Source organism: Peromyscus maniculatus, chromosome 19 (genome assembly GCF_049852395.1).
Source record: "Peromyscus maniculatus bairdii isolate BWxNUB_F1_BW_parent chromosome 19, HU_Pman_BW_mat_3.1, whole genome shotgun sequence".
Taxonomy (NCBI): domain Eukaryota; kingdom Metazoa; phylum Chordata; class Mammalia; order Rodentia; family Cricetidae; genus Peromyscus; species Peromyscus maniculatus.
Genome location: NC_134870.1, coordinates 80,423,369 through 80,449,739, shown reverse-complemented (window position 1 = coordinate 80,449,739; position 26,371 = coordinate 80,423,369). Strand labels below are relative to the sequence as shown.

The 26,371-nt window shown below is 40.5% G+C and overlaps 1 protein-coding gene across 3 annotated transcripts in view; it reads right to left on the bottom strand.

The window, feature by feature from the left end:
* Nucleotides 1-26,140, bottom strand: part of Cd226 (CD226 molecule) — a 99,133-nt gene extending 72,993 nt beyond the window's left edge. For 2 of the 3 annotated variants that reach the window (XM_006989961.4, XM_076555667.1), the window contains exons 1-3: nucleotides 12,593-13,288; nucleotides 2,590-2,661; nucleotides 2,004-2,342 (exon numbers count right to left, since the gene is read on the bottom strand). In XM_006989961.4, the coding sequence (XP_006990023.1) occupies nucleotides 2,004-2,342; nucleotides 2,590-2,635 (385 nt within the window). In that variant the 5' untranslated portion in view covers nucleotides 2,636-2,661; nucleotides 12,593-13,288. Of the gene's footprint in view, nucleotides 1-2,003; nucleotides 2,343-2,589; nucleotides 2,662-12,592; nucleotides 13,289-25,956 lie in introns of those variants that run through there. The other variant, XM_076555666.1, reaches the window with a different exon arrangement.
* Nucleotides 26,141-26,371: the final 231 nt, after the last annotated feature.

The following is a 26,371-nucleotide window of genomic DNA, read 5'->3' as shown; positions in this document are numbered from 1 at the left end:
TTTCTGCATTGTTAAGTTTGATATTTTTAGTGTTAAATAGATCAACTCTATCTTTATATTATTTAAAATACAGTATTTGTAAATCTTGGTAAGTTGTGAATAAAGCATAAAAGGAACTTTTTATGATACTGACACACTACCTACTGTGCTACTGAGGCTCCTTATAAGGAGCTTTTTAGATACATTCTAAGGCAAATTTTAAAATACAACAAATATTTAGTTTCACCATTATCATAAAACAAATACCCTTGCAAATCTCAGAATAAGGTAGACCATATGCCTTAGCCCACTACATCAATATGCTCTTTAAAGTTAAAAATCATTATTTTTTAAAACAACAAAACATGTCTCAGGATTTCACCATGAGAGACACTTGAGGAAATGAAGAACCACCATTCCATTTCAAAGCCCCCAGAGTCTCTCCTTCACTGACCTAGAAAAAGTAAAGGGGGCAGCAAATCTGAGCGATATAATGGAGGAAAAAACTCCCCAAACTCTTCCAAAACTCATGCTACAAATCCTCCATTGATCCAACAATGGTCTGACAGTTTAGCTCCACGTTCCACACTAAACATTCAGAGATGTCTAGATCTTCTCTTCTATGACACATATCAAAATGCCTGATGTAGGAGATAAACTATAAACCCTGACACCACAAGCCAAGAAGGGGCACTCCTTTCCTTTCAGCCCTGACAGCTGAAGCCACTCGTGAAATATATCACCCTAATTCAAGGCCCATATCACTTCTGTTTCCGGAAATATGGGTCAAAGTGGATTTTATACTTAGGACTAGCAGAGAGCACTAAACAGGTGCCAGTGTATGGTGGCAAACAGGTTCCTTAGTGGTATAACAAATCCTTTAATAAATAAGTGCCCAAAGATATATTAATTAACACTTCATAACAAAATTAGTCAAGATTAGCTATACCCAAGAGGGAAAAAACCTACATGTGTAAAGTGTCATTTCTTCCTAATCATTTCTTATTCCTCTTGTACCATGATCATTGTTGTTTTTTTAAAAATATTCATCACTTTAATTTAAAAAAAAAAGGCTCTGCTTCAGATGGTACAACACATCCTCCTTTGTGTATCCATGGGGCGTGACTTGAGAGCCACAGGACAGGAAACTACAATTCCAAACCCTTCCCTTTTCACTGTTATCTGAAAAGTCTGTGAATATTTTTTGTATCAAAAATAGAAAAAAATCAGTAATACTAATAGTAATAATACCCTATTCTCTAATGACCATGGACCAAACTCTTTAAATATATTATCCCTAAACATTCAACAAGGAAATTATTATTATTGTCTTCACTTGTTGTTCAGATTGAGAGGGGGTGAGCCACTAACACGAGATTTTATGGAAAATGATGGCTTTAAAACCCAGACTCTTTTGATATACCATACCTAGTCTAAGTGGCCATATGAGAAGAATCAAAGCATAGTCACCATCCTACTTAATATAAATCATTATTCTCTTTCTGGTGCAATGTCTCTCGGTTTCTAAAGAAAGTAGATAGGTTGGAGATGGAGTCTGTCTTCAACTTTGCTCAGAATTTGCTAATAAATTCAGATTAAGTTATGCAAAAAAGATCCTAGATATCCAGGGGCTGAAATTAGTGCCAAATGCTCAGCAAAAAGAAATGGTCCCACACAATGCTGAGATAAGCTTTGAAAAAAGGGATTGGCTCTGAATCTTCATGTCAGCAACATCACTTGAATCAAGCCTCATGTCATCAAAAAGACTACGTAAATCTGTGCTTCTTCCCACATCACTGAAACCCATGAGACACCTCCACTCAGAAATGACAGCAATTAAGAAAAATGGGATTGGTTTACGTTAGTCTTTGAGGAAAAATAACCTCAAAGAATCTAGAAATGGAACAGGAAAAAGAACAGAATAATGCTTTAAGCTTTTAGTTGGATTTCTTAGAATTAAACATTTTAAGTAAAAAAAAAAAAAAAAAAGAGAGAGAGAGAGAGAAAATAAAGTTTTTCCTTACCTGACTGGACCACCTTTATCTTCTTTTCCCAAGATCCATGTGGGAAAGTATGAAACAAGCATGAGTAGGTGCCGGTGTCTTCTTCAGAGGCATTGTGAAAGGAAAGGCTCATATTGTGGAGCCCCTCTGTTGAGTTCAGAAAGTGCACTTTATGGCGGTAGTTACGCTGTATAAGCACAGGATGGCTAGGGTTGTAAATAGCTATGGTCACTTTTTCTGTGCCATTGATCTTGCTCCACTCCACCTGGGTTAAGTTATCCGTAAATGAATACACACATTCCAGAGTCATAGTCTCAGAGAGCTGAACAGCTGTGTCCCAAAAGGTCTCTTCACACAGTGCTAAAATACACATCACATAAACTGAGTTATATGCAATCATGAAGAACCAAATAGATAAATTTTATAAAACTTAACAAATAGTCTGATAAATTCATAGTAAAGCCTGACAATTTCATCTACAAAATTGGCTTTTGTAAATTTTAGTATTTCTGAACAAGTGAGAAATTACCTAAGGGAATCTGCACATCACACTCAGACACCAAAAACACAACAGAACTTTTAAATGAAGACATAGGATTGTCTTTACCTTTGTGCACATGAAGAATAGCCAAAAGCAAAGTAAGATAAGCCATCTCTGGAAACAGTTCAGAAGGCTAGCCTGCATAAAAAAAAAATAATGTGTATGATGTTATATTCACAACTCAACATGAAGCGCTGTTTCCTTCCTCTCAGATGTTATCAGCTGCATCTTTTTCTCTGAAGTATGAGCACAGGAAAAGTTTTAACTTCAAAAGCAGCTTTGCTCTTATACAGGGATGGGTAAAGTGCAGTTACTTCTTTGTCAGTTAGTTTACTTTCAAGAAATAATTTTCAAGAAAGATGCTTTCAGTTGACAAATGTTTACTGAGTATATCCTGTGTCAGGTTCAGCTCTATGCAACAAGAACATACAAAAACACATCTTAAAAATAGCATCCTGTGCCATTTTCTTAGGAAGAGAATGATGCAACACTGAAGGTGTACTAGATATAGTAGGTTGAAGGTGGCAAGTACCTGAAGAAAAGTGAAGCATACAAGAAAGTCGAGCTCTTTTGATATAGGCTGGTCCAGGAACTCCTCACTGAGAACGTGAATGGGGGTGAGTACTAGATGTTGACTGGATGAGCCTGCATAGCAGACAGCCACACATGTGGCCTTCTTTGGCTGCATCTCCTGACTAGACTTGAGCATACACATACAAAGAATGAACCTCTAGCTACAAGAAAATGGTGGTCCACAACACATACAAATATGCCATTGTATCTGATTTTTTTTTACTTTATTTAAAATAATTATGTAGTGCTAAGAAATTAGACATTCCAGACAAGTCCCCTTGGAGGCTGCACATTATGTAACTATGTTATACCATCAAAATGGAATTGATTTCTAAGATTCATCATTTCTCTTTTCTTTCTCTTATAAAAACAATTCAGGGATGTGGCAAGATAGTTTAGCCAATGCAGGTTATTGCTACATAGGCCTGAGAACCTGAATTAGATCCCCAGAATCCACATAAAGGTATGAGATAGAACTAACTCCACAAAGTTATGCTTCGACCAACACAGGTATACTGTGGCACCTAAACCCACACACACACACAAACATACACACACACAAACATACACACACAACATACACACACACAAACACACACACAACATACACACACACAAACATACACACACATACACACAAACATGCACACACACAAACATACACACACACACAACCATACACACACACACAACCATACACACACACACAAACACATATACACACAAACATAAACGCACACATACACACACACATACACACACACATACACAAACATACACACACATACACACACAAACATGCACACACACAAACATACACACACACACACACAAACACACATGCACACACAAACACAAACAATTATAATATGAATGACTAATACATTTAAAATAAAATAGCAATTCTAATTCTTAAAACTTTATGGGGGGCATTTCAACATGATAATATAAAAAAATCAAAATTATACCTTTATAAAAAGAATTGTATTGCCATTGCCCCCATTAGCAGAGCTAGGATGCAATATGTACATTGTAAATGAGGTCAGTCCTCATTCTCAGTGTGAACTTGATGTTCTCTGAAAACATTCCCCCATTAGATACTCAGGTTGAGTAGTTGATGCCCACTGATAATCTTTTATATTGAATCACATTTGAAGTACAAAGGCAAAAGTGTATTTCACCTTTTATTTTAACAACAAATATTACTTCATTTGGTGCTGTGGATATCACTCTGTATAAATAAAATGCTGATTGGCCAGTAGCCAGGCAAGAAGTATAGGCAGGACAAGCAGAGAAGAGAATTCTGGGAACAGGAAGGCTGAGGCTGAGGCAGAGACGCTGCCAGCTGCTGTGATAAGAAGCAACATGTTAAGATACCAGTGAGCCACGAGCCACGTGGCAACTTATAGATTAGTAGAAATGGGCTAATGTAAGATAGAAGAACTAGATAGCAAGAAGCCTGCCATGGCCATACAGTTTGTAAGCAATATAAGTCTCTGTGTGTTTACTTAGTTGGGTCTAAGTGGCTGTGGGACTGGCAGGTGAGAGAGATTTGGCCTGACTGTGGGCCAGGCAGGACTGGAGAAATCTCCAGCTACAATTTGGTTTCATGACAATCAAAAAAGGAAACAGTACATTTTAATATATTTGGAGAATATTTCATATAAAATATGAGGAAATAAAGATGTGTCCACATGGGGCATGTTCAGGAAATGATATAAGTACAGAGTATGGATGGGCTGATAGTATGATTGGGAGATATATGTGACTATAATAGAGAAGTATGTTACAGTCTAAGGGATTCCAAGGGTTGAAAAATATTGAACAAACATACAAATAAATACTTATTTGCAAAATACCTGTCATGTTATGATGAAAGAAGTTCACAAGGGTGTTCTGAAGACCAAGTATCCAGGACTGACAACCCAGCAGATTTCTATAGGAAGGGTGACTGGGGAAAGACTTGCCCACCTATGTAATGAAATCTATAGATCCAGGAGCACTAGCCACGTGGGCACTGAGATCAGGTGCAGGAATGAGCAGCTAATGCAGACATGAGAACAGGTGCACCTAGCCAGGAACTGGGGATTTTCAATGCTGTTGTATCTGTGGATAGTAGAGAGGAAATAGACAGGAAATGGTGGGAGGTGACACTTTATAGACAAATGGGGTAAGGTTTTGTTTGTTCTTATAGACTCTGGGTGGTTGCTTTGAATTAATAGAAGGATAACTAAATGTCACCCACTTCCTTTTTCATGATTCATGGGAAATTTGACTTTGAGTGTCCACTCCTTTCTCTATACCACAAGATAATGAATCTAAGCAGTTCTACTTGGTTGAACTGAGAGTTTGGAAAAGACAGCCGAAGCCTGAGCTGACCCAATGAGCACAGGAGATTATTTACATTCTATGCCAGAAAAAGGTTTTCTCTTTCCTCCACTCCCTGAATGTAAACAAGAAAGAATGTTGTGTGGTCACTACACTACCCCAGGTAGCTATCTAGAAAATCAATCTGAAAATAATTGTCAGAAGATGGAACAAACTTGTATCTAGAATCACTGAGCCACTGAATCCAACAACTATGGTGTAGAGTATATGGTGAGATATATTACATTTTGTAAGAAGTCTTTATTACTTCTGTCCATATATATCTAAACTAGTACAATTTTTTTTCCTGACTGTGCTATGAAGATAAGATTGTGAATGAGCAATTGCAGACATCCAACTTTTAGAACATCTTTACCAACATGAAAACAACATAAAATGGTACCCAGGACTCAGATGATTTCCTGCAGGTGACATGATTTAGCTAGCGTCCAAGAGATGACCTGTTATCTCAAAGATACGGCAATAATAGGCATCTATAACTTCACATCATCTAGGCTGAATCCAGTCAGGAAAATATATCTCAAGATTCAGTAGAAGGTACTTTCACAAAAATAAATGGCTAGAGAAGTTTGTAGATAATATAAATATAATAAAACAGATGAGGTGAGAAAATAACTCAAACAGAAGCTTTGAAAAGGATCTGTTCCTGTATTAACCATTAAAGCATCCAGGAAGAGGGCTGCCCACTATGGAGGTTGCTGGTTAAAGCTAGAACTTTGAATGATCTGAAGCTCATCAAGAGATATTGGAAAAGGTCAAGAAATGAATCCATCAGGGGGAAGGGGGTGGAGGACAAATAAGGAAACTGATGATCCAAAATTTTAAACTGCCACTTGTGAAAGATGCTTAAGAAACACTCACAGCTAACATCATACTCAAGGGGGGAAGTCCCTCTGAGAGTAAGAGCAAGACAAAGGTGCTTGCTTTCACTCCTGCTATTCATATTGCTCTCCGGGCTTTACACAGCAAATAAGAAAGAAGAAATAAAAGGTCTCTACATAGCCAAGGAAGAAGTTATCCCGTCCCCTGCACAGTAACTGCATGATTTTGTATAGTAGCAGACTGAAACATCTACCCAATACTATTTAAATAACAAAGAAAAATTGGATAATACTAAATGAACAGATGAAACTCTTTTATATCTGTTATTTACTAACAATAAATTACATGAAAAGGAAGTTTAAAAAACAATTCTATTTATAGTCCAAAAAGTAGACAACATCTGAATAAATTTAACCGAGTAGATGAATTAACACTTTACAATGAAAATACCAAACATTGCTAGTTTTTAAAAGAAGGCCTAAAAATGAAAAGGCATGTGTAAAAAATGTATCTAGAATATATCCATGTTCATAAAATGGGAATTTTAAGCAATACTTAATAAAATTTAAGTGGTCTTTTGTTAAAAATAGAAAAATCTGATGTAGCTAGAGTTTTCCTGCCTTGCCCACAGTCAGGACAAATCTTTATCACCCGCCAGTCCCACAGCCGCTCAGACCCAACCAAGTAAACACAGAGACTTATATTGCTTACAAACTGTATGGCCATGGCAGGCTTCTTGCTAACTGTTCTTATAGCTTAAATTAATCCATTTCCAGAAATCTACACCTTGCCAGGTGGCTCATGGCTTTCCGGCATCTTCACATGCTGCTTGTCATGGCGGTGGCTGACAGTGACTCCTTCTGCCTTCCTGTTCTTTCTTTTCTCCTCTCTGTTAGTCCCACCTATACTTCCTGCCTAGCCACTGGCCAATCAGTGTTTTATTTATTGACCAATCAGAGCAATTTGACATACAGACCATCCCACAGCAATCTGATCCTAAAATTCATACAGCATTGTGATGGCCCCTGAACAACCAACATTTGCCTAAAAACAAAAGGCTGGGTGATTGGTACATCCCCCTTTTAAAGCTTAGTACAAAGCTAATAGTCAAAACCTTGATATTGGCATAAGGACAGACACAAACAAATGGGATACAAGTGATAATCAAAATCAGGGCATTTGGGAGGTGGTATAGAAACCTATCCATTGGAAACTTTCTAAGATATATGAAGGCCATACTAATGAAGTCTTGAAATAATGAGAAAGACAGAGTTCCCACTGACGATCGTTTATTAACAAGGTTCTAGTAGCAGGACTGGGTTGCATCCAATTGATTTGTTGGCCAAAGGGGTCCCATGGAAATTCTCAAACAACCAAGGAAATCGCCAGGATAAGAGATTGCTCTCTGCAAATGGGTAGCAAAACCTCATTGCTAAGGACAACACACACACAACCCATTGAACATGGAGTTGTCAAGTTGGTGACTGCAAAGAACCTTCACTGCCATTTGTGTCTTTGGTCTGGGGAGATACTCTGCAGGCTAAGAAAAGAGAAACATAAACACCAACCCAGCCACAAAACCTTTGATCTACAACCTGCCCTGCCTGGAAAATATGCTAGGGCAACGATGGTACAAGATTTAGGGGAGTAACCAGCTAATGCCTGATTCGACTTAAGACCCACTGCATAAGAAGGAACTCTGATCCAGCCCAGCTTGGATGACCAATAACCAGAGACCAGATAGCCGAGAGACCTAGAGTAAAAGAAAATATTGTTTGGGGGTGTTTTTAGTAACAATAAAATGATTCTTAATAATATGCTATATTCATATACCAGTACCTTGTTCAACCATCATTATAAAAGCTTCCTCCTGCAGCAGATGGGAACAAATACAGAGACTCATGGTCAGACATTATGAGAGAGAGAGAGAGAGAGAGAGAGAGAGAGAGAGAGAGAGAGAGAGAGAATGGGATGTTTCCATCAAATTCCTCCCTCAGAGCCCTCTAAAAGAGGCAGAAAAATGTAAGAACCAGAGGAGATAAAGAACCTCAATGAGAGAACAATGCCCTCTAAATGAACTGAGCAAAGCTCATATGAACTCACAGCGACTGAGGCAGCAAGCACAGGACCCACATTGATCTGTACCAGGTCCTCTGTGTATATATTACAGCTTTCAGTTTGGTACTTTTATGGGACTCCAGAGTGAATGAATAACTGCATTTCTGATTTTTGTGCCTTCTCTTGGGGCTCTTTTCCTTCTATTGATTTTGCCTTGTCCAACTTAGATGTGTTATTTTTTTGTTTTGTCTTATTATATTTTATTTTATTATTAAAAAATTGAAAACTTCAAAAAAAACTTAAGTAACACATCTATAGTCAATTGTCGACATTCAACAATGAATTAAGACAAGTCAGTGGGAGAAAATACAGTCTTCAATGATGCTACAACAACTGACGGCCACATGAAGTTAGATTTGTGCTTATCATCACACACAAGAATGATATCAAATGAACTGACCTAAATATACAACTACATGGCCATGGAATTGACTATGGGTTATTAGATATGACACCAAAAGTATGAACAACAAAAGGAAAAGTAAATGGAGACTCACCAAAATCAACAATTTTGTGTATCAAGAGAGATGTCAAGAAGTTAAAAAACCAGGCCAATAAAATGGAAGAAAATGCTTGTGAATTAAATATCTGACTGGTAATTTACAAAATATATAACTAAGCTTTAAAATGGGCAAAGTACTTCAAGAGACATTTCTTCAAAGAAGATGTCCAACAAACACATTAAAGGGTATTCAACATCATTAGTTATAAGGTCAATGCAGCTAAAAACCACATTGAGAAATCACTTTATAGTCAGTTAAGTGGCCATCATAAAAAAAGAGAAGATGCAATCATGCTGTGAATAAATTGAAACTTTTGTGTATTACTAAAAGGGATACAAAATGTTGAAGCTGCTGTGGAAAGTAATTTGCCATGCCTCAAACAGGATCACAGGATGTGACAATTTCACTCCTAGAAATGCAGCCCATGGTATTAAAAACAGATGCTAAATACTCATTCACACATCATTGTTCATAGCAGCATTGTTCATAAGAACTAGAATATGAAAACAACCTGAATATCTATCATATGCATGGGATAAACAAATTCAATATAACCATAGAAGGAGATATTATTCTGCCACAACAAGAAATAAGCATTGATTTGTGCCATGATATGAATGGTTATGGAAAATAAATAAAACAGTGTAGGCACAAGTGGTCACCAGAGTGGGTAAACGTGTAATATAAGATACACAAAGCAGACTAGTGTTTGCAAAGGCTGGCAGAATAATACAATGGGGAGCGGCTGCTTAACTTATAAAGTTTCCTTGAAGAATGATTAAAAAAAAAGTTTTGGAGTGGATAAGAGGTAGTTACTGGGGCTGGAGAAAGGGTTCAGTGACAAAGCGCAATGGCTGCTCTTCTAGAGGACCAAGGTTCAATTCCCAGAACCAACAGGGAGGCCCACAACCATTTGTAACTCCAGTTCCAGGTGATCTAATGCCATCTTCTGACCTCTGTGGGCACTGTGCACATGTAGTGCACAAACAGATTCAAACACTCATACCTACAAAATAAAAATCACATCTCCCAAAAGTGAAATGTTTATCATAGAGCATTGTGAATCTCTTAGACACATCTTAAGCAAACACTTAAAAATGGTTACTTTTATATAAATCTCACTATAATAAAACAAACACTGCTACAATTAAGATTGCAACTGTAACCTTCGTACTCCCAACTGCAGAATCCAATACAGTTTGCTGTCTGTCATTTATTTATTATTACTTGATCCTCCAACTACCTACCCTGTTCTAATGTGGTGCACATTAATTTCCTAGGACATTGCAAGAACAGAGCCCAGTGACATGCTACACCACACACTTGTGACAACAGTTAGAAATAAATAGTAAAAAGATCAGAAGCTGGAGAGATGGTTCAGCAGTTAATAGCTCTGGCTGCCCTTCCAGAGGACCTGGGTTCAATTCCCAGCACCTACATGGCTTCTCACAACTGTCTGTAGCTCCAGTTCAAAGGTATCCGACACACCTATACAGACATACTTATAGGCAAAGGACCAATGTACATGAAATAAAAACATAAACAAATCATTAAAAGATCACAGTCCAGGTTGTCAATTAAGGCTTTGAGAGATTAAAACATAAATGCCTGCTAAATGAACGTGTGTGTGTGTGTGTGTGTGTGTGTGTGTGTGTGTGTGTGTGTGTGTGTGTGTGGCGGGGGGGGGGTCAGGAAAGGAAAGGGGTCAGGATTATGTAATGTGGAATGATATAAAAAAAATCAGATAAAGTGACTGTGTATTCTTACAAATCTAAATGGAATTAGATGCGATGTGACTTCCTCCACACTCGGTGACTTACAAACAGAATGGAAAGAAATTTCCTCTCTAGGAGTAATAGACTAGGTTTGTGGGAGCAACATTGATATTAACTAATTGATAACAACGTATAGTTAATTCCCAAGTCATCCAATGACAGTTCACCCGACAGGAGAGCTCAGATGCACTCGTATTCAGAAATCTAAGCACCTAGAGGTCACAGATTCATTTGCAAAGGTACCAATGGACTTGCAGTTGAAGATAAAAGTTTGGCTGGTACCGATTTGCTGGGGACAAGCCCTATTTATCAACATCTTACTAGAGAAAAATAGAGATTGCAACTGGGCTATTTATGTGATATTGGCAGTCATTTTTCACATGATTTATGGAGGGGTTTTGGCTTGAGAAGTTTTTTCTAATAGAGCTGCCTGTGCAAAGGAGCTTTGTCCTGGAGAAAGCCATTAATCAACATATTCCTGGATTTTTCAACTATTTAAAACATCACAGCAAGGCACATGAGCAGGGGTCTATCCTCAGAGCTTTCTTGTATGGCTCTGGTGAGCATCTTCAGATACATTCTTTCTAGCCACACAGGCAGGCCCCTCTCCATTTCTTTGATTTCATTGCATCTGAAATCTGTGATATATTGTAATTCCTAAATGTTTCTACCACTTAACATTGAGAGGATTCTTATCTTTTTTGATTACTCCAAAGGCACCTTTCCCCCACAAACTCACGCTGTCACACTCTATGATCGCTCTCTTCTCTTACTCAAACCACGGGAAAGCAGAGGAGAGCAATGCTACTCTGAAATTCATGACCCTTATTGGGAAGATCACAGATATGAGATCTTTGTTTCAGTTCTTGTTCTCAAAGGCAAAAGATGTTTGCATGCTGGGACACTGTAGCTTAGCTGTTTGGGGGCTGGGAACTCCAGGTAGATTCCATAGAAACAGGATGGCCTTGGTTTCTACTCAAACCCAGTGAACCTCCTCTAGGGAGTCTTCATCAGTTTAGAAGTTGGGATCTTCTCTGCAACATGGCTCCCTTAGAATCTCAACAGCTATAATCTTGATCCTATAGTTAAACTGTCACTAAGTGACTGACACCCCGCCCCCATTCAGAATCCTCAGTTTGCCTTCAGCAGTGATCTGGGGCAGCCATACATGGTGGCCCATGAGGCCATCCAGCCCACTGTTTGGTTTCTATAAAAGTTAGCTGGATCACAGCCCTTCTCATCTGCTGAGTTGTTGACTGTGGCTATTTTTTGCTACAGTCCTCCACAGGAAAAGTTTGCCAACGTTTTCATACTATGAAAATTCTTCAGATAGCAGACACTGGTTATGTTCACCCCACTCAAACTTTCTTAAGGAAGACTAAATGTGATAGCTCAGACACTTATAAAGTCATATCAATTTTCTTATGCTAAGAATTGTGTTATGGTAAAAACAACTTTTCCATGAATGGACACAGCAAAGTATTTAAATGTGTCATTTTACCAAAACCATACCCATCACTTAAATCACAGGCTTACAAAGCACTGACATTCAAACAATGACAGCTGTTTTTTGTAGTGCTCCTACCCTGCATTATCTACCTGTACCACAGACTTATTGTGGGAAGTGTCAAGTCAGCCACGCCCAGTATTTTATTTGACATATATTAGATATAGTACTGGGTTTCATAGAACATTCTTCATTCAAGTATGTTTGCATTTTCACCAAGTTCCATCACCTTCCTCTCTCCCAATCCTCCTATCCCCTCCCATTCCCACTAAACCCCTTAGCTTCCTAGACAGCATTGGTTCTAATTTCATGTCACATGTACAGATAGGAGTTAATAATTATACATAAAATCTGGAGTCCAATCTTTCTAAGAAGGCACTCACCTTGATGCAAGCAATGCTCTCTGGCTGTAATTCTTGTTGCAGCTACGTTGTATTGTTTAGGACTTCGTAGCCACTGGCCAGCACAGGGAACTTGCCTCTTTCTGGAAATCAGCTCTTCCCTTTTCTTAACACTACAGCCTCCTCAAGTAGCCACTGACACCAAGCATTAGTTCATGGAACAAGTTTTCCTGAAGTCAAGAAGTCTTCTGCATCTAGATGCAACTTGACTGCTTCATCTATCCATACTCATTCCAAACTCAGAGACAGTTCGGAGCCTCTGTGCACTTTTTGTACTCCATTCTAACAGCAAACTGAAACTAAATGCAATTTTTAAACTTGAAGTTCATTTCTTTCTTTTCATTTCCCCATTTCTTCCGCCAATCAAAGAACTGTACCTTCAGTAGTATCTCTAATTCAGGAAGCTTTGTTATCTCAGATCTCTCTCTTCTTTACTATCTGTTCTGTGATAACACACTGCAAAGAACAGAGTTCTGTGGAGATGTCTCAGCTGGTGAAGGGCTTGCTCCACAAACGTGAGGACCTGAGTTCCATCCCCTGCACCAAAGTGAACAACAGGGTGCACAAACACACACCTGCAGTCGCAGCGCCAGGGAAGCAGAGACAAGAGGACCTTTCTGGCCAGTCAAATCCTGTCCTGAGAAGTAAGGCGAGAAGTGATTGAGGAAGATGCCTGACATCAACCTTCAGCCTGAACACATAAGGAATGCAAACTGATGTCAACAAAATTCAGTCCCTATGTATTAGGCAGCATCTTTGTTATTAAATTTCTTAATTACGATATAATTACATCATTCTTTCCTTCCCTGTCTTACCTCCAACCTGTCCCATGCTCCCACTCCTCAAATTGATGGCCTCTTTCTTATTATTGCTACATATAAATATGCATCAATATTTAATTACAACTTACTGTGTCTATTTAGTGTTACTTGTATGTATGTGATTTTAGGGCTGACAACTTCGTATTGTATAAGAAATTGGGGGGGGGCATCATTCCTTGGAGAGTATAATTTTTCCTTCTAAAAGGTGATACGCGGCTGCTGTTTGTCTAGAAGTGAGACCCCCATGAGGTTTTCCCCTTCCATGTTAGCATGTCTAATGATATTATCATTGTTCAGGTCTTGTTTAGACAGCCATGTTGTTGAGGTATCATGAGTATAGCTTCCCTATCATGTCTAGGAAACACAGTCTCTTAGCAGACTTCCTGATCCTCTGGCTCTTACAGTCTTTCCACTCCCTTTTCCATGATGTTTCCCTACTCTTCTCGCAGAAGTTGTACTGTGTGTATAACAGCTGGGGCTAGGATCCCCACAGTCCATCAATCTCTGTATTACGACCCATTGTGGTTTTCTACAATGGCCTGTCTAAAATAAAATTTAAAAAAGCTTATCTGATTGGGGTGATAGATATACCCATCTGTAATCTGAGGACAAGTTTTAGAATGCATTTAGGAATTACAATGATCTAGTGTGGGAGCCCATTCTCAGGTTCCTCGTGACTTTACCCAGCAGGTCCACATGGAGGATGATTAGGACCACGGGCCTGAGTGCAGGTGTCTGAGATAGTCTGCACTTGGCTGTGCTGGGGGAGGAGGTCTTTTGCTCCACCCCTTGGTGTCTCTATAAAAACCCTGGGTCAGAGACAGTCTGGGCCTGTTGGAATAGGTTCCAGGCCCTCTTGAGGCTATCCTGCATTTTCTATCTGTTTATCTCCGCAAGATTCTCCACTATAAATCCTTCTATCTAATATTTCCTGCTGATTGCACTCAAGAAAATTCTGGGGAACTGTGGGGGTGGTGGGTAAACGCCCCACAATCTAGTAAAGTGATGATTTTATTTAAATTTTTTTCATTTTATATGCCAACCACAGTTCCCTCTCTTTTCCCTCCTCCCCCCCCCACTTTCTTCTCACCCCTCCCTCATCCAATCCTCTAAGAAGGTAAGGCCTTCCTTGGGAAGTCAACAAAATCTGGCACATCAAGTTGAGGCAGGACCAAGTTCCTCCCTGCTGCATCAAGGCTGAGCAAGGTATCTCACCATAGAAAATGGGCTCCGAAAAGCCAGTTCATGCACCAGAGATAAATCCTGATCCCAATGTTAGGGGCCCCACAAACAGATCAAGCCACAACTGTCACTCACATTCAGAGGGCCTGGTTTAGTCCCATGCAGGTTCCCCAGCTATCCTAGAGATATCCCACTAGCTTGGGTCAGCTGTCTCTATGGTGATCCCCATCATGATCTTGACCCCCCCCCCTTGCTCATATACTTCCTCCTTCCTCTCTTCAACCAGACTCTAGGAGCTCAGCCTAGTGCTTAGCTGTGTATCTCTGCATCTGCTTCCATCAGTTACTGGATGAAGGTTCTATGATGACAATTAGGGTAGTCATTAATCTGATTACTGGGGAAGGCTAGTTCAGGCACCCTCTCTGCTATTGCTAGGAGTCTTAGCTGGGTCATCCTTGTGGATTCCTGGGAATTTCCCTATCACCAGGTTTCTCCCTAGCCCCATAAGGTCTCGATCTCTCAAGATATCTCTTTCATTGCTCTCCCTCTCGATCCCTCCCCCAACTCTGACATCCCAAGCCACACACCTATGAACACTTGATTTTTGACAAAGAAGCAAAAATTGTAAATGGAAAAGAGAAAACATCTTCAACAAATGGTAGTGGCATAACTGGATGTCAACATGTGGAAGAATGTAAATAGGTCCATATCTATCACCATGCATAAAACTCAAGTCCAGATAGATAAAAGACATCAACATAAATCCAATTGAACTGAACCTGATAGAAGAGAAAGTAGAAAGTAACCTTGAATGCATTGGCACAGGAGACTGCTTCTTAAATATAACACCATTAGCACAGACACTGAGGGCAACAATTAATAAATGGGACCTCCTGAAACTGAAAAGCTTCTTTAAGGCAAAGGATACAGTAAATGAAGACAAAATGACAGTCTACAGAATGGAAAAATATCTTCACCAACGCCACATCTGACAGAGGGCTGAACTCCAAAATATACAAAGAACTAAAAAAACCAGACATTAAAATACCAAACAATCCAATTAAAAAATGAGCTACAGATCAAAAAAGAGAATTCTCAACTGAAGAATCTCAAATGGCCAAAAGACATTCAAAGAATTTCTCAACATCCTTAGCCATCAGGGAAATGGAAATCAAAACAACTCTGAAGTACCATCTTATACCTGTCAGAATGGCTAAGATCAAAAACATTGAAGACAGCTTATGTTGGAGATGATACGGAGTAAGTGGAAACCTCCTCCACTGCTGGTAAGAGTGCAAACTTGTACTGCCCCTTTTGTAAATCAGTATGGCAGCTTCTCAGAGAATTGGGAATCAATCTACCTCAAGACCCAGCAATACCACTTTTGGACATATACCCAAAAGATGCTCAATCATACCACAAGGACACTTGCTCAACAATGATCATAGTAACATTATTTGTAATAGCCAGAATATGAAGCAACCTAGATGCCCCTCAACTGAAGAATGGATAAAGAAAATGTGGCACATATACACAATGGAGTATTACTCAGCAGTAAAAAACAATGACATGATGAGGTTTGCAAGTAAATAGATGGAACTAGAAAAAAATCATCCTGAGTGAGGTAACCCAGACCCAGAAAGACAAACATGGTATGTACTCACTCATAAGTGGATATTAGACACAAAGGATAATCAGGCTACAATCCACAACCCCAGAGGAGCTAGGTAACAAGGAGGCCCCTAAGAAGGATATGCATGGATCGCTCTAGGAAGAGGAAATAGATAAGATAATTCTCTTTAAAGATCCATCACCACACTAGCCCTGGGAAGTTAGCTAGATTTCTAGAATCAGGCGTTTTCCTTCTATTGAGCGTGTCTGAAGTCTACTTAAACAGCCGTTGGTTATCATTACGATAAGAGTGTCATTGTTGCACCTTGAGGAATACATTCTATGTCTTAAGCTGTAAGCCTTGCTCTAGATGGTTTCGATCACCTGGAATGGATGGATGAAGTCAGCACCAAAAAGAGACTGTTATCACCTGTCATTCAAACAAGTATTCCCAGATAGCCTGGACTGTCTTTATTTATTCAGTTTTAATAGTGTGCATGAACAATTTTACAATCAGTTTTTACTTCCTAAGTTTCTAAAGAATGGTGACAATAATTGCCAGTTTGTTCCGTGCTTCTTTCCCCTCCCCCTCAACTTTCCCACCACTAGTCACTACCCTTTTGATCTATGTCTCTGCTGTTAGAAACACAAGCATTCTTGCAAGCCACAAAGGTACTTTTCTAACTAGGCACTCCTACAGGTAGAGCAATGTGCCCAGGTGGTAGCACATGTGGTTACAGCATCTTGCAGGGTGATAGACAGTTTAGTTTCTTGTGGTTAATATTTATATCTAGTAGGGTCTGGGTTCTCATAATCAACTCACCAGCCAAGGCTAGATCAATCCATTCCACATCTGTACTACTCTACCTCCTCTGGGGATATTCCAGGTTTTTCCATTTGTCCTACAGACAACATAACTTGGAGACTTGCTCTTAGTAGTTGGCACTGTTTATCCTTTGTCCTTATGTCTGTCTCCCTTAACTTCTTTCAGTATTGGCACAGTTACTAGAAACGAAGGAACTGTGGGTTTCTAGGATTCTGTTTCATTCTTTGCTCCTAGACTGTTCCCATTAACTCCTGATATCTATTAATAACATTTCTCAAAGACTCTTATGGTTAAATTAATTCCTTCCAGAACAGTTATGCAACTATGTAATATTAAACTTCATGACTTACTGTTACTCACTCATTGAGGCCAGTAATGGCTAGCATGGTGAAGGCTAGAACACGTAGCACCTATGCTCCCAGGGTCATGCCCAGAACCATGTAGTGAACTGTCCACAGGTCTTTGTCAAGTGGGTCAGGGTCTCCAGGGGCTTGTCATGAGGAGAGCCATTCATGCTATTCTCAGTCCTTGTTCCCCAAAGAAGTCATATGGCTCCTGCCAGTCTTAGGAACACTAAAGTATAACAATTTATTGGTTGTTTTGATTAACTAGATTGTGAAGTCTGTTAGTCAAGTCAACTTGAAGGATATGGCTGATGCCTGGGGTCTTGCAAGGTATGAAAATACTGGGAAGGTGGGGTTGCATTTGGAAAAAGAGAAATCATTATAGGGCCAAAATGCCTTGTACATTAATCATGCATCAGGATACAGGGTAGCCTTATGCTGCTAGACTATCTGTATGTCTGAAAGCATGAAGAGGAAATAGAAATGTTATCTGTAACCAAATTTCTAAGTGGTCTTTTTTTTTTCTTTTATTTATTTTATTTTACGATACTATTCAGTTCTACATAACAGCCACAGATTACCTTGTTCTCCCCCTTCCTGCCCCCCTCCCCTTCCCCCAGCCCACCCCCCATTCCCACCACCTCCAGATCAAGGCCACCCCCGAGGACTGAGATCGACCTGATAGACTCAGTCCAGGCAGGTCCAGTCCCCTCCTCCCAGATTGAGCCAAGCGTCCCTGTATAAGTCCCAGGTTTCAAACAGCTATCTCATGCAGTGAGCCCAGGACCTGGTACCACTGCCTAGATGCCTCCCAAAGAGATCAAGCCAATCAACTCTCTCACCTATTCAGAGGGCCTGATCCAGTTGGGGGCCCCTCTAAGCGGTCTTATTAAATAAAAAACACGGAGCCAAATATAGGGTTGAAAGCCTTAGAGATCAGAGAAATAGTGAGAGCCACCAACCAACCTTACTTCACCAGCTCTGCAGCTTCCAAAATGCCACAACTTCCTATCTACCTAGGCTTTTATTGCCTTGCTGTTCTGCCCTCTCATTGGCTCTTAGCCCAGCTACCTTACTTCCTTGTCACTGCCTGTCTGTACAGACCTCTAGGTCTCTATGGTTGGTACTGGGATTAAAGGTGTGTGTCGCCATGCTTGGCTCTGTTCCCTAGTGTGGCCTTGAACACACACACAGACCCTGCCTGCTAAGTGATAGAATTAAGGGCGTGTGCGACTACCACTGCCTGACTTTTGTGTTTTCCTTAAAAATGGCTTGCTATTTCCTCTGACTCCAGGCAAACTTAAATATACAAATAAATTATCACCTCAGTTGTCCTTCATTACACAAGAGTTCTGAGCACCTACTGTGGATCAGAGGTGGCTTTCTGAGACACCCACCCAATTCTCATTATGTCTTGCAGTGCCTCCCTATCCTAGGTGATAGGTAAACAGCGCTGGTTGCCGCATAGAGAGGTCATGGTCATGACAGAACCCAGTGGAAGTTTTTAGAGCTTTATTAGGAAGGAAAAGGGGTGGGGGAGAGAAAGGGGAGCCAGGCCTGAGGGGAGAGAGCAGAGAGCAGAGAACAAAGAGAGAGGATGGGGTCCGCATCAGGCCTTTTTAAAGGTACAGATTGGGTGCCCTCAGTGCCCACTGATGACGTAAGATGCATGACCCTGAGGAGTGAGGGCAGGATCCTAACACTAGGGAAAGTAAGCTTTATTCTCAGCCCTGTTATAAGTGAGGCACTTTTTCCACTTTCATGTTTCACAAGTGTTCTGATAACTCCAAACTTTCATTCTATATCATTTGCACTCACTTCCTATCTCTGTGTCCATATATAAACACACAAGTGCACACATACATACATACACACACACACCACCACCACCACCACCACCACCATCATCCTTGTCTTAGTTAAAGCTTCTATTGCTGCAACAAAACACCATGACCATAAAGCAAGTTGGGGATAGGAACTCAAACAGGGCAGGATACTGGAGGCAGGAGCTGATGCAGAGGCCATGAAGGGTGCTGCTTGCTGTCTTGCTCACCTTGCTTTCTTATAGAACCCAGTACCACCAGCCCAGGGATGGCACCACATGCATGAGCTGGGCCCTCCCCCATTGATCACTAATTGAGAAAATGCCTTACGGTTGGATCTCATGAAGGCATTTCCTCAACTGATGCTCCTCCCTCTCTGATGACCCTAGTTTGTATCAAGTTGACACGCAAAACCACCCAGTGTAACTGACCCTTGTCAACTTGACACACAGACACATCACTATTAAACCACAACCCTTCCTTACTTATTCATCCCCAAGATCTCACATTAAAACATTTTTAAAAGTCCCACAGTCTTTACAAATTCTAACACATTAAAATTTTGGTCTCTTCAAAATATCCAATCTCTTTTCAAACCTCAAGTCTTTTATCTGTGGGCTCCTTTAAAAATCAAAACTAAGGCCGGGCGGTGGTGGCGCACGCCTTTAATCCCAGCACTCGGGAGGCAGAGCCAGGCGGATCTCTGTGAGTTCGAGGCCAGCCTGGGCTACCAAGTGAGCTCCAGGAAAAGCGCAAAGCTACACAGAGAAACCCTGTCTCGAAAAACCAAAAAAAAAAAAAAAAAAAAAAAATCAAAACTAAATAACTTCTTCCAGAGGGAAGAACCAGGGTACCATCACAATCTGAACCAAATAAAATCAAACTCTTACAGTATAAATAACTCAATATCCATATCCAATTGTCTGGGATTCACTCAGAATCTTTTGGACTCCTCCAAAGGGCTTGGGTCACTTCTCCAGCTCTGCCCTGCAGCACACACAGTTCGTCTTCTAGGCTCTGGCTGGCTCCACTACTGCTGCTGTTTGGTGTTGGTATCTCCAAAAATCCTAGGATTTTTCACTGCAACTGGGCTGCACTTTTACCAATAGCCCCTCATAGGCTCTCTTCATGGTGCCAAGCCTTAACTTCTTTGCATGGCCCCTTTGGTTCTGGGCCTTCAACTGCTACTGAGGCTACACCTTCACCAATGGACTCTCCTGGTGCCAAGCCTCACCTGCTCTCCATGACCCCTTTCCTCCCTTCAAAACCAGTACCACGTGGATAATGCTTACACATTACAAAGTCCTGCTGCCAACACGAGGTTTAACTTGGCCGCCTCTGGAACACAGCTTCTCTGTGCTCTCAGCAAACACTTCCCAGAAGATTTCACCCCAGTGATGCTGGTCTCTTCTTAATCACCACTAATTTCTTAGCTCAAGCTGACCAGCATCAATTGTCCCAGCAATGTAAAGGTTTCACTTTAGTTCTTCTGGTATCTTGTTAATCACAGCTGATTCTTAAACCCCAGCTAACCAGAACCACAGAATTTTTTCTTTTCTTTTATTTTTATTAAGAGATTTTCTATTTGTTTTACATATCAACCACAGATTCCCCTGTCCTCCCACCTCCCAGCCTTTCCCTCCCCACCCCCCATTCCCACCTCCTCCAAGGCAAGGTCTCCCCTGGGGAGTCAGCAGAGCCTGGTACATTCAGTTGAGGCAGGTCCAATCCCCTCCTCCCTGTACCAAGGCTGAGCAAAGTGTCTCAGTATAGGTACTAGGTTCCAAAAAAGCCAGCTCATGCACTGAGGACAGGTGCCAGTCCCACTGCCTGGGGGTCCCCTAAACAGTTCAAGCTAAACAACTGTCTCACTTTTCCAGAGGGCCTAGTCCAGTTCCATGGGGGCTCCTCAGCTATTGGATCACAGTTCATGTGTTTCCACTAGTTTGGCTATTTGTCTCTGTACTTTTTCCAATCATGGTCTCAATTCTTGCTCATATGATCTCTCCTCTCTCTTGTCAATTGGACTCTGGAGCTCTGCCTGGGGGTCTTGACCGTGGATCTCTGCATCTGCTTCCATCAGTCACTGGATGAGGGTTCTATCATGAACCCTGTTAGGGTGTTCGGCCATCCGATCACCAGTGTAGGTCAGCTCAGGCACCTTCTTGACCATTGCCTAGTTGTCTATAGTGGAGTCATCTTTGTGGATTCCTGGGGACCTCTCTAGCACTCTGATTCTTCCTATTCTCATGGTGTCTTCATTTATTGTGGTATAGCTTTCCTTACTCTCCCTTCTGTTCCTGATCCAGCTGGGATCTCCCACTCCCCTAAGCTCTCTTTCCCCCAACCCTTGCCCTCCATTACCCCCACAGCCACCCCCAGTTTGTTCATGTAGATCTCATCCATTTCTCTGTTGTTGGGCGATCCCTGTGTCTTTCTTAGTGTCCTCTTTACTAGGTAGCCTCCCTAGAGCTGTGAGTTGCGATCTGGTTATCCTTTGCTTTAAATCTAATATCCACTTATGAGTGAGTACATACCATGTTTGTCTTTGAGTCTGGGTTACCTCACTCAGGATGATACTTTCTAGTTCAATCCATTTGCCTGAAAACCTCATGATGTCATTGTTTTTCTCTGCTGAGTAGTACTCCATTGTGTATATGTACCACATTTTCTTTATCCATTCTTCAGCTGAAGGGCATCTAGGTTGTTTCCAGATTCTGGCTATTACAAATAATGCTGCTATGAACATAGTTGAGCATGTATCCTTGTAGAACCACAGAATTTTAATTCAAAATAACAAACAGGCCTCGTAGAGTCTTTAATCTTCCCTCTGAAATTTCACAAGCCAGGCCTCCATCTTCTGCACTGCTCTCAGCATTCTTATCTTCCAAGTTCCCATAGAACATCCCACAGAGCTTTTAACATTCAACGGCTCTTCTAGATCAAAGTTCCAAAGTCCTTTCACAAACCTCCCCCAAACATGGTCAGGTCTGTCACAGTAATACCCCACTCCCAGGACCAATTTTTCTTAGCTATGGTTTCTATTGCTGCAATAAAACACTGTGACCATAAAGCAAGTTATGGAGGAAAGGCTTAATTTGGCTTACACTTCCACATTTCTGTTCACCACTGAAGGAAGTCAGGACAGGAACCCCTAGAGGCAGGAGCTGCATGGTACAGAGGCCATGGAGAGGTGCTGCTTACTGGCTTGCTCAGCTTGCTTTCTTGTAGAATCCAGGACCACCAGCCCAGGGATGGCACCACCCACAATGGGCTGGCCCCGCCCCCTTGATCACTAATTAAGAAAATGCCTTACAGTTGGATCTCATGGAGGTATTTCCTCGACTGAGGCTCCTCTTTCTCTCCAATTACTCTAGCTTGTGTCAAGTTGACACACAAAACCAGCCAGGAACGCCCTCATGATGATCATATCCTATAACAAGGTATTGATATCATTACTATAGACAGAATCAAGACAGCTAGTTTTTCTTGATGGATCTGTAGTGTTTTAAATGAGAAATGTCTCCAAAGGTTCATGTATTTAAACACTTGGTCCCTGATGGGTGGTACTGTTATGGGATATGATGGAACCTTTACATAGTGGAGCCTTGCTGGAAGAAATACATCACTAGGGGTGGGCTTTGACAGGGTATAGCCTTTGTCCTACTTCTCTCTCTCTCTCTCTCTCTCTCTCTCTCTCTCTCTCTCTCTCTCTCTCTCTCTCTCTCTCTCTCCTCTCTCTCCCCCTCTCTCTCCTTCCTATTTGTACATAAAGATGTGATCAGCCAGATTCCTACTGCCTTCCCTGACATTTATGATTCTATCCTTTTGGAACTGAAAAAACAAACCCCATCTTCCTCAAGCTGCTGTTGGCCATGATGTATTTTCACAGCAATAGAATCATACGTAATAAAGGATATAACTATCAGTAAACAGTTTTGTCAGCTGATTCTTGAAGAATTTTAAATTTTTGTCATATAAAGAGCCCAACAATTAGCTTTATATAATTGCCAAAGAAATGCAAGGCACCCAGTGATGAGGGTCCTAGAAATGTAGAATTATTCCCCCCAACATAAAGCTACATAGTTTTAATCAGCAAATAAGAGGAATATAAGACTGCCACATAACTGGTCATCAGTCAGGAAGCAAACAACAGAAAGCATCCTGAGACAAATGAAACTGCTTCACTCTCAAAGTTCTCCCCGGAAGAACAAATGAAGACAAGGCAGAAAAATCAAACAGAATGAAGATTGGCCACTGCTCATGGAGATAGACAGATTCCACCTTCCAGCATTGTTATGGACCCTTACAAAAGGCATTTCTATCATTTAAAACTAAACAATGCCCTTTGCTGTTACCATCTGTTGACAGAACCAAGAGACACAGTAAAACTCACATCACTAGAGGGGCATCACATTAACTACTCTTTACCTCTTTTCCTAAAAGTTTCCAGGGCACCAACACATTGTTCTAACAAAGTATAAGAGAGGAAAAAAATAAATATTTATCTCATTGTTCACATACAAATTACACCCAGGATAATCTAAATTTATCCTTCTAGAAAAATGGAACTACTGTATAGGAAAACGCCTATTGTAGATATATGTTGTCACTTTCTAATGCATGATAAAACAGTCAACAAGGATAATTACTAAGATAGATAGACACTAAAACCACCGAGTGAATGATGAATAGGAACCTCTACAACGAGAGGAACTGTCGATTTGGCAGTGTCAACGCCCTCTGGCCAACTTCCCTAAAAAAAGTTCAAGCAGATATTGCAGGTTTTCTATTGCAGCACAGGAGGAAGAAAATAGTGCCATTTAGAACGTGATCTTTCCAGCAGACCTGAGCCCAAGTTCATGGAGTTTGAAGAACTAGCAAATACTGTAAACAGAAAACAGGCAGAGGAGAACATTGACCTGCAAAGGAGTGCTGAATTGCCTTGAACAAGCCTCTGTGCCTCCATTACCCATTTATTCTCAGATATGTCCCATGTTCTATATCCTTTCTTTGTGTGTGTGTGTGTGTGTGTGTGTGTGTGTGTGTGTGTGTGATGTATGGGGTGCACATGAACGTGTGGATGCAGAGTCACATGTGTGTGAGTATAGGCAGCTGCCATACCTGCCTGGCTTTTACAAGGGATCTGGGGATATGAACAGCTCTCACACTTGCCAGTGTTTTATCCACTGAGCCACCTCCCAAATTGTTGCATACCTCCTTTTAAAAAAATTCTTTTGAAGTATGAATAGATATAAACAATGTAAGTATTTAATGTATATAACCTCACAGGTTTAGAAACAAGAATATAGTACTCTGGTGAAAGTCCCACCACAGTCAAGGTCATAAATGTACCCAGGACCTCCAAGGATTTCTCATCTCCACCTTTAAAAAACATTGAATACATTTAAACATTGGTGGTAAATTTGAAACCATATATACCTTCTTAGGAAATGTTAACATCTATTAAAGTATGGGTAACTATGGGCACCGCACTGCACAGATCTCCAAAACATATTATACTTCCATGACAATGACTATCCTTTAATCAGATGGTATACTACATCCTTTTAATACACTGTTTCATTTTTTTTGGTTAGATAGATTTACTTCTAAATATTGCAACTAAGAACTGTGACCACTAAATTGACCAAAATTTCAAATTCATTCAATATTAAGAGTGAGAAAAATGGTCTTCAAAATAGGAGGCTAGGGATAGGCTTTGGTTTGAGACAGATTCTCTCTCTCTCTCTCTCTCTCTCTCTCTCTCTCTCTCTCTCTCTCTCTCTCTCTCTCCTCCCTCTCTGTCTCTCTTTTTGTCTGTATCTCTCTCTTTCTCCACATATATACATACATACATACATGTGTCCATACATTTATGAATATCCACAGAGTCATCTCTCCAGACTATAACTTGTGTCCTTTTCAAACCACTTTAAACATACACCACCAAAGCTCCAAAGTTAGGAGAAATGTGACATTGCTTTTTCCTTACTAATAACTTAGGACTCTGGCATGTCAAGTATACAACAACAAAGCAAAAACCCATGAGAATCTGGAGAGGAATAAACAAAATTTATGAGAGGGAAGTATAATAATTTTTAACTATAGGTTACAAATTACCCAAATATTCCCAATTAAATCAAAACAGTTAAGGATGTGAAACATCAAAGAATTTACTCTCACCAGTTGTAACCAACAAAAGTTAAAATAATTATAAGCCAACTTTGATTTTACTAGGTGTATAAAGAGATACACGAGAATAATGGCGATGGTTTCTATTAACAAGATCGAGTACAAACATTTCTGTGGTAAAGAGTCGACTAATATATTTCCTAAATTTTCTGTGTGTTTATAGAGTTAAACAGCCTATATGAGAAATAGACTTGTAACAGATACCTTCAGACCCAGCAAAACCACTTCAAAAGATATATCCTAAAAACTGGTAAACTTGGCAAAGTTAGCAAGGATATTTGTCTAACGTGTAAATATTTATTACATGTTCTGTTAATAAGAATTAGAAACAACTGTGGGCTCATCTCTAGTGGACAGACTGCATGCATTGTGATAAATGCACATAGGAGAGTGTTTGCTCTACAATGATTACACAAATCTATATTTAGACGTGTAACACTTCTGCAATGTGCTGAGAGAAGAGCTTTGAACAGCTCATACAGCCCCACAGACAAGAAATAGACCATCGTACAAAACAGCTGAGAGCCCATGCCCTCCTCCTCACCTGCCATCTGCATTACCAAGGGCCTAAGCCTCTGCATCCATGCCACCCTTGCCACTGGCCTTTCCTTCTTCTTCTGCTTTTCACCCTTGCTCTCTTGGTGGTTTCAAGGTTTCCAGAAAACGTATTCTCACAAGTACATTAAAGGGAATGCAGACCATAAGCACAAGACCTACGCAAATGCTGAGTTCTTTGGGATGGTTTGCTGAGAAAGAAACAGGAAGCAGCAGCCGGCCCAGCTGTGCTGATGGACAGAGGCTTTCTGATACCCAGTATCTCTTCCCCTCAGTGCAGTCTCCCAATATGACTGCTCTGTCATCCTCTGTATTCTACACTGCTCTGTGCTGCCACGGTTTGATAACACTGAGTTCTCCATCGTGGTTACAAGAGTAAGTCAGTTGTCATCGAGAATCAAGAG